This window comes from Sinocyclocheilus anshuiensis, unplaced genomic scaffold (assembly GCF_001515605.1).
Source record: "Sinocyclocheilus anshuiensis isolate Anshui unplaced genomic scaffold, SAMN03320099.WGS_v1.1 scaffold759, whole genome shotgun sequence".
NCBI lineage: Eukaryota > Metazoa > Chordata > Actinopteri > Cypriniformes > Cyprinidae > Sinocyclocheilus > Sinocyclocheilus anshuiensis.
Window position 1 is genome coordinate 263,989 of NW_015551052.1, and position 12,482 is coordinate 276,470.

Consider the following 12,482-nt stretch of genomic DNA (forward strand, 5'->3'; position numbering starts at 1 on the left):
TAATGACAGAATTTTCATTTTTGGATTAACTATCCCTTTAATGTATTTTTAAATTATGCTTTAAGTGTGAACTTTGATTCTCTTATAATTTCCAATGAGATATTAAAGGTCCCATATTGTCAAAACTGAAATTTCCTGGCTTTTTTCACGATAACTGAGGTCTACGGGCTATGTAACTACCATATAAGTTTCAAAACAGTCAGTCCACAGTAAAATGCACACAGCCTGCTTAAAGTAGCTGCCTAGCCGTGCGTCACTCAGAAAACAACAGGCCAATCAGAAGAGAGGCTCATGAATATTAATTAGACAGGCCAAAATCAACCTGTTCTCAGCAGAGTTCCTGAGAAAGGAGCTGTAAAAATATATTGAGATGGTTTTTGGTACTTATACTGCAAATATATATTCTTAAGGACATCAAGACTTAAAATAAAACTCCAGAAAGGTGTAAAATATGTGACCTTTAAAGTACTTTACAGATTATAGAACAATAAAATTGTGTTTGTTCATTTTTTATTACCGATAATTGGATTGCAATTCTTCGCTTGAGACATTTTTAAGATTTCTTCGGAAACCCTGGAGAGAGACAAAACTAATTAGCAGGACATTTCATAAAATCTAATTTTCTCTACATTTAATCTGATTGCTGTCTGAGAAAAACAGTTTAGGTATTGAAGAGATTTTAAAGGGCTTTTGACACTATTTAACCCAGGGTTATCATTGCTGTAAACCCTGCTTTTAAACCCAGGTAATTTAGACGTTTCACACTTGTAATTTAGAAATGGGGTTAGCGCTGCAGGGTTATGAAATACTCCTCCAGAGTAGGGTGTTAACCCCACATTGCGGTGCCAAATGTGTACAGTATAAAACGATGCAGTGTTAGAATGTTACTGTTAGATGCTTAATAACCGACAGCCAAACATGTCTCATATTCACATGCTCAGAAACAACGAACAGTTATTTCAGCATTTGAGAAACACATTTCAAATGGTGACAAAGTGTTTTATTCTTACCTTTATAGTCTGAAAAGTCCATTCAGGAAAAACTTGATAGTACAGTCTGAAAGATATATTATATGCAACACTGGAGTCTTTATGTAAAAAGGTCCAGCACTGCGTTAGTCCAATCAATCTCACTGACACCGCAAATATGAATGTTAAGCCTGGGTTTAGGAATATATAGTGAAACGTCAGTTTATAAAAATACCCAGGATTAAATTTTAACCCTTGGTAAATTATAACCAGTGTAAACCCATTTAGAATAACCCAGGGTTAACTAATTAAGAGAGGGAATAACCCCTTAAATGATTTATTCATTCATTCAATCGATCAATCAATCAAGTGTGAAAAGTCCTAATGTTCCCTTTTGACTTGGGCTAGTAAGCAAAACCCAGAACACACTAGCTGAGTTTTGCACTTACATTTTGTTCAGAATATTTTAACATCTGTGTGATTTTCTTTTTTTGTAAGGAGGTTTGACTGATATACCTTATGTGAACTCAAGCAGACAGGATCTGTTAGGATTTATTGTATGTCTGATTAATCCTCTTTGGCTGAATATCAGGCTTGTGCTGGTAAAAAAAAAAGAGGCGATGTCGCTCCATGGCTCGTTTCTCTCTGCGACTGCGTGGTGTGGATATTCCCTCATCCCGCTCTGACCCAAGGGCTCTTCCTGAATGAGGTCATAGTCAAAAAGGAAACATTCATCACCATTTAGAGAAAAAACCCCAGATGGTCTACCCTAACATACACAGGAAGGAGTGGGAAATACTGGAAATGGCAACAAAGAAAAGACTTATGAAGCCAATTATGTTAGCAGAGCATGCTGGAAAAAGCAAGTACAGTGCCATTGGCTAAATCAGCGTTGATAATGACTGATCATGTTGTGTTTTCTCTCACAGCTGTCTCTGATAGTGAAAGTGATCCCCAGTCCAGACTGGTTTGTGGGGGTGGACAGTCTGAACCTGTGTGAGGGTGGGCAGTGGAAACAGGAAGTGACCTTTGACTTGCACCCATTTGATGCTGGCACAGATAGCGGCTTCACTTTCTCCTCACCAAACTTTCCAACAACACCCCCAGAAAATATCACCATGGTAAGATACGCTTCCCACGATTCAGCTATGCACTACCGTTTAAAAGTTTGGGGTCTGTAAGAAGAAATGAATGCTTTTATTCAGCAAGGACACATTAAATTGATCGCAAGTGACAGTAAAGACATATTTAGTGTTTAGCATATTAGAATGATTTCTGGATCATGTGACACTGAAGACTGGAGTAATGATGCTGAAAATTCAGCTTTGCTCACAGGGATAAATTGCATTTTAAAATATATTAAAATAGAAAAGTGTTAGTTGAATCATTTAAAATATTTTACTGATTGCATGCCTTGATGAGACTAAGAAATGCCTTTCAAAAACATGAAAAAATCTTACAGACTCTAAACCTTTTAATTAGAGAGTACATTATTCACAGTGAGAGGACCATTCAAATGTTGCTTGTTCACTTCAAATATGATTTTAAGAAGTAATTGTAGAAGGTTTTGGCATTTTTGACCAATGCATTTTCATGGCTTTACCTTTTTGTTCGTGGTGACGGGATAAGCTTTTTAACAGAGATTGTAGGTAGGATTAACATTTTGTCAGGTACCAATGTCTGTAATAAGACAAAAATTATTTGAGATTTGAATCTAGTTCAATTCGTCTTACATAAATGTATTGGTAACACTTTATTTTAAGGAACAGTTCTCGCTATTAACTAGTCGTTTATTAGCATGCATATTACTAGCATTTTGGCTGTTTATTAGTTATTTTAATGCACATATTAATGCCTTTTTCTGCATGGCCATATTTTAGATCCCTTAAAGGGGTCATATGATGCGATTTCAAGTTTTCCTTTGTCTTTGGCGATTATGGTAAGGCACGTTACATTTCCGACACGTGCTTGTGGTGTTCGGCCAATCACAATGCACTGGGTCAGCTGGCCAATCAGAGCAGACTGCGCTTGTCAAAGGAGGGGGCTTTGTTGAAAACGACGTGTTTGAGAGAGGCGGGGCATAGAGGACCTACAATAATGTACAGTATTTGAAAAATAATGTGTTTTTTGAACATTAAAGCATGTCAACATATTCTGTTACACCAAATACACAAAATAATGATCTTTAAAAAAAGCATCATATGACCCCTTTAATTCAAACCCATACCTAAACTTAATTACCTTACGAACTATTAATAAGCAACAAATTAGGAGTTTATTGACAAAACTCTTAATTAATAATGAATGTGTTCCCTAATCTGAAGTGTTACCAATGTATTCACTATAGAAATTTCCGCGACTTTTAAAAGGATAGTTTACCCAAAAATGAATGTTTTTCTCACTCTCATGTTCTTTCAAGTCAATATGGAACACAAAAGGAGAAATTTTGAAGAATGTTCACACTGCTCTCTTCCATATAATGATAGTGGATGGGGGACCAGGAACTGTCATGCTCAAAATAGACAAAAAAAATAATAAATGGAGAAGTGCAGGTTAGACATTATGCTATAAAGAACTAACCTTTAAGTAATAATATGGGTTTCCAAAAGTAAAGTAAATGATGAATTTTCTTTTTTTTTTTTCAGTGAACTACTGAGAATTTGATCAGCTTTTGCCTAGAAATCATAATTTTATATTTTCCCAGACATTTTCAGGTTTTCCTTTACGAAGGGAGTACTGATTCTAAGTTGATTCAGGAAATGGTTTACATATGAATTTCATATACATTTTGTTTTATAGATTTTATTTTGAAAAAGTTTACATTTAGAAATCTTATGTCTTACATTTTGGCAGTATTTTGGCTGATGCAAATCACCACTCTACTGCATCAATATCTGTTTTATTCTCATTCAGATCACCTCTCAGAAGCCAAACCACCCGGTAAATTCCTTCTATTACCCTCGGCTAACCGAACTCCCGCCTCTGGCCACCGTTTGGGTGAAGCGACAGGGCCGCACACCTGTCCGTCAACAGAACCGAGTGTCCAACCACATCCTGCCTGACACAAGCAAACCCAACAGATTCTCAGGTAGACCTGCATACACGTTTTACACATTCAGTCGCAGAGTATTCTGTCTCTTCATCGTAAGCCTCCATTTTCACTGTTGCACATTTCATTTGGCTGGTAAATCCAAAAATATAGATGTTTTGATTTACTGCAGCATTGTGCACGATTTCACGTTTTGCAGTGTTTTTTTGGGGGGAAGTAAACAGTTGAAACTTGATGAACCCTAATGCACACCACATGTGGTAAACACTTTTTATTTGCTTCCACAAAAATTTAAGCATGTGTTGTTCCACTAACTTGCATTTCTTTGCATTTATTACTACAATTTCCATGACACGTTGCTAGTATCACACATAAATTGGGACTTTCAAACTGAATGCATAGGAGTCATTCTATAATTTAGAGTACATTAAATATAGATGCATTTTAAAAACTATATATAGCTTTCTCTATAAAACACCTATTGGTTTTAGTTTATATGTTTTATAAGTGTAACTTATCTGCAAGTTGCCAAGCTTAATCATTAAACATAATTTTGATATTACAAAGAAAAAGATGTTTTGAGTTTGTCAGCTATGATATGAAATATCATTTTGATATTACAAAGAAAAAGATGTTTTGGGATTGTCAGCTATGTTACAGACAAATAGTACGGATTGACAGTTGACACTTTCACCATTTTGACTCAGAAGCAGGCTTTGTTTGGCCAACCAAATGTTGTTTTCTTGATTAGATTAACCTCAAATTTTAATATTTATTTAAATTACAATCATAAGAAATATTGCAAAACATAACTATGTACCCAATATAGTTGACAGGCAATTAATATACTCCTTGACAATAGGTCATTTGAGATAAAATGTAAAAAAAAAAAAAAAATTAAAAGGCCATTCCCCATAAATATTTCAACAAAAAACAAGTAAAATTAAATATTTGAAAGAAAATGAAAATCTCAACTCAATCTATTTTTTTTCTAAGGTTTAAAACAGATAATATAGACTTTAACATTTTTATTTATTATTTCAAACTCCATTCAAAAAGCAGACATTGCAAAAACTGAAATTTAAGCCAAACTGAAAAACAGGGTGCAAAATATATGCGTGAGATTGTAATATAAATTCTCTTAGTGGATATCATAATATATTTCTTAAGAAAAAAATATAATTGTCATCAATGGACATGAACTGTATACCCTAAATTATATATTGACCCACTAACCTACTATAAAATACACATTTGTTCAATTATTTGGGACATCTGAGCCACTCAGCCCTACAGCCCAAGTACGCCAGTGGTCTGATTTTCTTTAATTCACCATGCATAAGCATGCACATAAACATAATCTCTTGACGGACTGCTTCCAGACAGATTTTTTGGCTAGCGATCCTCATGACTCCTGCATGTCTTGCAGAAACGCCGCTAGACTGCGAGGTGTCGATGTGGTCGTCCTGGGGCCTGTGTCTGGGGCCGTGCTCTCGGGGCGGCCTGCGCCATCGCACCCGTTACATCCTGCTCAAACCCGCCAACAGCGGCACGCCGTGCCCCGAGCTGGAGGAGCAGGAAGAGTGCATGCCGCACAACTGCCTGGCGTATCAGTGATGCCGGTCACACCGCTGGCATAGACACTTTGACGCTGTCCAAGCGGAGAGCCGAGTTTAACCTCATGCCAATGCTGAGTCACTGCCGCAGAATGTGGGAGAGCCGTTTGACTGGACGTCCAGTGAGCGGCGTTGGCTCCTCTCCTCGCTGGAAAAGAACGGCTCGTATTCTGTCAATAGAGACTTTGGGTTATGGGTGCTGTATTCGCAGTAATCTCAGTGTATCTTTGCGTAATCGCACACTATTTTGCCAATATAGATTTGTGGAATAGACGACTTGCAGTTGCCCAACCACTGATTTTAACACAACTACGTGAATTAACATAAGCCTTCCTCTTGACCTCACAACAATAGCAACTGTTTTGAGTTGGGTTTTGAGTGATTTGCTGTAGAAGTCAACTAGTAGTCTATTAGTAGTAAAGTAACACAGCTCCAGTCTCATACAGGTCTAATTATGTTCAAAATGCAGTATGCATACAGTTTACAATATTATCTTGTGAGGAATCACACAAAACTAACTGTCATAAGTCATTTATCAGATAAGGGACCGTTTAGATGTTGCCGGTCAAGAGGTAGTACCTTTTTTAAAGTCACTTATGCACACCAATTTGATCAAAAGTACAGTAAAACAGAAATGCTGTGAATTATTATTACAATTTAATGTGTTCTATTTGAATATATTGTAAAACAAAGCTATATTTTCTGCATCATTACTCCAGTCTTCAGTGTCACATGATCCTTCAGAAATCATTTAAATATGCTGATTTGCTGCTCAAGAAACATTTATTATTATTATTATCAATATTGAACACCGTAGTCTGCTTAATGCTTTTGACTCTTTGAATAACAGCATTCATTTTAGACAGAAATATATTGTAACATTATAAATTGTCACTTTTTTTTTATCAGAGTAATGCATCCTTGTTCAATAGAAGTATTCATTTTTTTTTCCCTTTTGTTTATAATCTTAATTACCCCAACCTTTTAATTATAATGCTTTCCACAAAAATATTAAGCAGCACACCTGTTTTCGGTAATGATGCTGAAAACTCAGCTTTTCCGTCACAGGAATAATTGACATTTTATAATATTTCACAATATTACTGCTTTTATTGTCTTATTGATTAAATAAATGCATCCTTGGTGAGAGCGAAATACTTCTTATAAGAACATTTAAAAATCATAATAATTCCAGACTTTTGACCGGTAGTGTGTGTTGTATTTTATGATACTTCTAATAGTAAACAATGAAATTCTCTCTTAAATCATCTCCTCCTTGTGTTTTTATGGTAGAATTTTACAATCATTTTCTTTAATAGTATTAGCATTATTAGTAGTAATGAATGACCTGAAACATCATGCTGGATAACATGAATCATCTGGTTTTGTGAAGTTCATACAGCTAAACTTTTAACTGTTATGCTGATCATATAAAGTGGTGTTACATTAGAAAAGAATGGCAAATAAGAGCATTTTCTCTAGTGCTGTTACACATTTGAACTCCAATTCAGATTCTATAATTAGATCTATATCCCACATGTTAATGACATGATTGTGTGTGGTTTACACTGTGTGGTTGATTTTCCCTCTCCTTTCATTAAAGTGATGTACTAAATAAAAAGGATTATAATAATATCACATGGCACATTCATAAATAATCTATTTAGAGACAACTCACAGCTGGTGCGGATGAGAACACAAACTCGTGTAAAAACATTAGCTGCTGTTAGAAATACGATTACAGTTGATAATCAACCATCCATGTGCTCATGGACTTATTGGTCAGTTTCATTACGTATTGATGCAAATGTCCTTATCTCCTTGCTCTGAACAAAGCAGAATTAGATGGACAGATGAATCGAGGTTTTGGTGTTTATTATCATCACGTCATTTAATTATTTAGGAAATAATCGTGTAACTATCCTATTAAACCAGCCTGACTGTTTTGAAATGCTGGCTTCTAGTGGAGGAAACCGATTTGACCGTGTCTGGAGATGCTGTATTGCCTTAACGTTATCATTCGCAGCAAAATGTTAAAACAAACGAAGGAAAGATTGTGTTCTTTAACACTTTTTTTCAGGTTTCCTGAACTTTGCCAGAGTGGCCACAGTTTCGAGAAACAGACATCTTAACCATGAACGAAGGCACCTTATAAACCAGGGCCCAGCTGTTCACTTCCAGTTCAGTTCTGTCATTGGTGTTGCTTAAAAATACAAATTAATCTGCTCAAATTGTTTGGTTCAGTACAGTAAACAAACTGTCTATATGGTGTAAACTTTATTGCCAGAATCCCCTTGTAATTATTTAGGTCTTTTCTGTGACACAGATGACTATTTAGGCCTATGGTTATGAGGAACAGCAGAAATGTCCACAAAAAAAATACAGACTGGATTTAATAATTTGTATTAATATTATTTTACCGTTAGGGGGAAATGAAATTCTAGTACATTTCGCAGTGTTTTGGGCCAAAGAACCAGCCTGTAAAGTAGGTATTTTCTGAAGTGTAGGCTGGTAGGATAAAACGCATTAATTTTTCTGATGAAAGCGATGTCTTGCGCCCTCATGTGGCTGTGAGAAAAAACACAACCACTTCAGATGAATGAAATTATCTTAATGAGCCAATAGAGAATAAACTCGAAAATTCAGACCTGAATATGATTTGAAATAACTGGAAAACCCCCAAATGAGTCAAGTTGTGTTCATACTAGTTGTGAAGTTGTCACGAAGGCTGAAATTCCGGTAACACTTTACGGTAAGGGTACATGAATTACCATGAATTCATGCATAAATTAATGTGTGAATTATGCATTACTTCATGCATTAATATCTCATGAATTATCAGGAACTAACATGAGTTCAAAGTCTTTCATTCATGACTTCATGGATGAACAACACCTTAATTAAGACATTAAGTAAGGTGAGTACGTCATCATGATTTATAATTTATTACACATGATCATGTTTTCTTTGTTCACAAAAAAACAAGGTCTTTACTATCCATTGTGGATAAAGCTATGCTTATGGCACATGATTCAAAAAAGCATTATTTTGTGCATTTAAGACTACTTGAATTATTAAAGGAATATACACAAATCCACATTACCTCATGCATGCATACAGGCTAGAACATTTTATTAAATGACAATAATATGAACATGTAATATGAGATTTGAAAAGGGAGGAAAAAAAAGTTCAGCAAAAGACGGGATCGAAGCCGGGTCGATCGCATCAAAAAGCCAACGACACGCACTTATCCATCTGCGCCACTGGAGCTGATGTTTTACGGCCACTTTTAACAATGTAAATAGATACCGCATATTTTTTATTCCAGAGTAAGGACAATTCATACAACACATTTAAACTGAGCTACTTTAATACCATCTCCGAACTTTCTACCAGTACTCTGCTGTTCTTCGGCTGGTTCTTCCTGTATACGTTGATTGACAGATGTCTCGTCCAGTCAGCGGTGAGTAATCCCAAACCAATGGCGCTGTATGCATGAATTAATGGTAATTCATGTACCCTTACCGTAAAGTGTTACCGCAATTCCAAATAAAAACATTTTACCACAGAATCTGTTGTTTGAGCTCTGATATCAGAGGAATTCAGAAGGTGCCGCGGTAATATATAAAGCGCGAGACTCGGCTGCTCACTTCGCGGCGAGTAAAGAGTGTGTTATCAACAGTGTTTACCGTGAGTTTAGTTGTTGATAGCATTTTATCGTGCTGATTATGGGACAGCGACTGTCTCGTGGAGAGAAAGCGGAGGGACAACACTGACACCTACCGACCACACGGAGCTCCATCCTCTCCTGAAGAGCCTGTGGCTATCGGTGAGGAGGAGAGGAGACAAGACCAAGAAGAAGAGGCAGAAAAGAGCAGGTTTCGGAGGTTTGCTTCTTTCTTCTGTTGTTTCTCTCCCCACAAACCCACCAAAGCTCAGAGTGAGCAGGAGCAGCACACTGGTGTCTCCATCCAGGAGCTGTACTGATGGTACATCAACATGAACATCAAAAAGTCTATTCATTGTTTACACGCATCACCATCACATTATACAAATGCAAATAAATACGTTTTTCCACTACATGTGATAAATGTTATATTTCAGAATATTTCAAGATTAAAGTAATTCCTGAATGAAGAATTAATATGAGTATGCAATATATTATAGATATTATTTGATTAAAAACCATCTTTTGGTTGATATTGCTGTCTTTAGATCAGACTTCTCTGCAGGACGTCTTCTGTGCTGTAGAGGACAATGATCATCAGGAGTCTCTTTCCAGTGCTCCTGAAGACCCCTCACTGCCGAGGAGCAGCAAATGCAGGACGTCCAGCCTCAAGATCAGGACAGTCCAGTCAGTCCTTCAGCAGATGAGTCCTTCACATCTGAGACATCTGGACTGTGACGAGATCACGAGGAGGAGGGTGAGTTTACCGTCATAACCCAAAATATAACACACAACCTCTCCTTATAAATGATTATTTTAGGTGTATCTATTAAAGAAAATGTATGCTTTAAATAATGTACATGTAAACATTTCTTTTCGTTTTTTTAGTTTTAAATTACCATTTGCCGTTTTTTGCAGTTCATTTAGTCCTGCAGTGTGAACTTAAATAAAATAAATAACTAGTAACTACAATTATTTATCTTGCAATAGACCTCATTTGCTGGACGTATGCCATCGGCAAGAAGTTGGGGAAGGAGGCTGTCTTTGAAGGGACCCGCTGTGAGGACGGCCTTCAGGTGGCTGTGAAATTCACAGCGAAGACAGAAAACAAGCTGTACCTCAGCCTTGTAAGTAGTGCAAGCACTGTGCTCTCTGTCATCTCTCATTTACTGTTTGCAATTTATAAGATCTTAAATTCATGTAAAACACAGAGTACAGATATTTCAGTAGACAAACCGACTGAGCTGAATGTTTATTTGAGAAACTGCTTCCATCTGACCATCATAAAGCAATCTTTCTTCTAGCCTGACCATCCCAGTCCGGTTCCTCTAGAGGTGGCTTTGACAGTCAAGGCCAATCAAGGCTGCTGTTTACCATGATGACCAACCGTTATCCATACAGCAGTGATATAATACTGATAAACACTGATGTCTGGATCGAGCCCGGCTTCTCAGATGGTAATCAAGTCAATACAACAAAGAACAACAATTGCAATTCATAATGTTAATCATGCAAAACAGACGCTTTATAAATAATGGCCTTATGGATAATGCAGGAATCTCTCAGTTTAGAAAGCAGGTGTGAATTTGAAGGAAATAATCAGAAATTTCTCTCATTTTTCTGCACAGAATGATTCTGTTTTATTCCCGGTTGCCTAAAGAGTGACCCGGAGCAGAGGGTTCATCTGGAGGAGATGCTCTCCCATGACTGGTTCAAAGTAAGTCTAACACAAGCTAAAATGATTTGTTTGTTTTTGTCTTTTTGTTGATTTGATGTGATCAGAATCCCTGCTGCAACTGTTATATAATAGGAGTTGAACGACTTCTGTTTTTTTTTTAAGTCGACTTTTATGTGATGAAAGTCGAGTCGAAGTCGACTAGTCGCTGATGACGTCATTAATGAACAAATAAGTCTGGAGCTGTGACAAACACCTTGTGCACAGCTATGGCAGATGACACAGCACTGCCCACATGGCTATTGCTCCTATAACAGCTTTTTTTATCAGTTCTTTTGTCGTTATATTTCTCACAGATTTCTGCTCGTTCTAAATCTAACCAGAAAAAGTAGCACAGTAAAGATTACATTCATATGAATGCATTAGTGAGAGCGATTGCGTGTCTGAATTAATTCTACCTGGCAGCGTCTCTCTACTAGTAGTGAAGCTGTGGGATCTAGTTAAGAAATATATGCTAGAACTTTTCAGTTTCTAAGCTGTTTTATTGAGAAATCACAGAACAGTGTTGACAATACATTTCCGCACTGAATGATTCTGTGCTCGCGATCTGCGCGTGATGTAAGAGCTACTGTCTGTAGCCTGTGTGTGTGCGTTACAGTGCTGCATCGCATTAGATTAGAACGGCGATTAATTTACCTGTACAATAAGCGGTTTAAAACGTGCATTCTCCCGTTCAATTTCGAGCATCCAGTAATATAATCACACACGTCTTGTGGAGCGCTTGCAGAGCATGCATTTATTTGTCATTTAAACTGTTTGGAAACGGAGCGTAAATGTGGAAGTTCTTCAAAGATTTATTATCCTGTTGCGCCCTGTATAGGACCAATTCAGAGTAGACGTCACAGTTACGTCACTTGCAGCTGCGCGCGCATAGTGGTTGCAGAAAAACACTGGGAACAAGTGGAGGTAAATGGGTAAAATCCATGGAATAGAAGAAAAAAATATTTTTCTGCCTTTTGATGTCAAGATCAGAATGCAAATAATTTTTATATAATACTGTCGTCATTTGAAGCTAAACGCAGGTGTTTAAATGGACATACTATGGATGAAAACTGCTATGATTACTCTACGTTTAAAGCATAAATTCGATTTAAACAATAGGCCTACATAATATTCACATATGCTGTTCATAGGGGACATATTGTATTAGCCCTACAGTTACAGCATGAATTATTAGATGACAAGCTCTTGTAATATGCGGAGAACATTTTGAAAATGACATCTAATCAATATAATTTATAATCTTTTTAAATTTTGTACCGTATCCGTGAAATTCTCTAGCTGTAAAGGCTATCTCTCCCGGGTTTTCTGCAACCGTGAAGCGCGCACATCCTGAATGTTTCCAAACCGATAATTGGTCTATAGGACCAGCGACTAGTCGACGTCAAGCTTAAAGCATCATGGCAGAGCATTGAAGTCGACTAGTCGATTAGTCGGTGCAACC

At 36.9% G+C, this 12,482-nt stretch overlaps 1 protein-coding gene across 2 annotated transcripts in view; it reads left to right on the forward strand.

Annotated features, from left to right (window-relative positions):
• LOC107661937 (spondin-2-like) overlaps positions 1–6,227 on the forward strand; it is a 30,759-nt gene extending 24,532 nt beyond the window's left edge. For both annotated transcript variants that reach the window (XM_016451741.1, XM_016451742.1), the window contains exons 4-6: positions 1,898–2,089; positions 3,882–4,056; positions 5,447–6,227. In XM_016451741.1, the coding sequence (XP_016307227.1) occupies positions 1,898–2,089; positions 3,882–4,056; positions 5,447–5,634 (555 nt within the window). In that variant the 3' untranslated portion in view covers positions 5,635–6,227. The remainder of the gene's footprint in view (positions 1–1,897; positions 2,090–3,881; positions 4,057–5,446) is intronic.
• Positions 6,228–12,482: the final 6,255 nt, after the last annotated feature.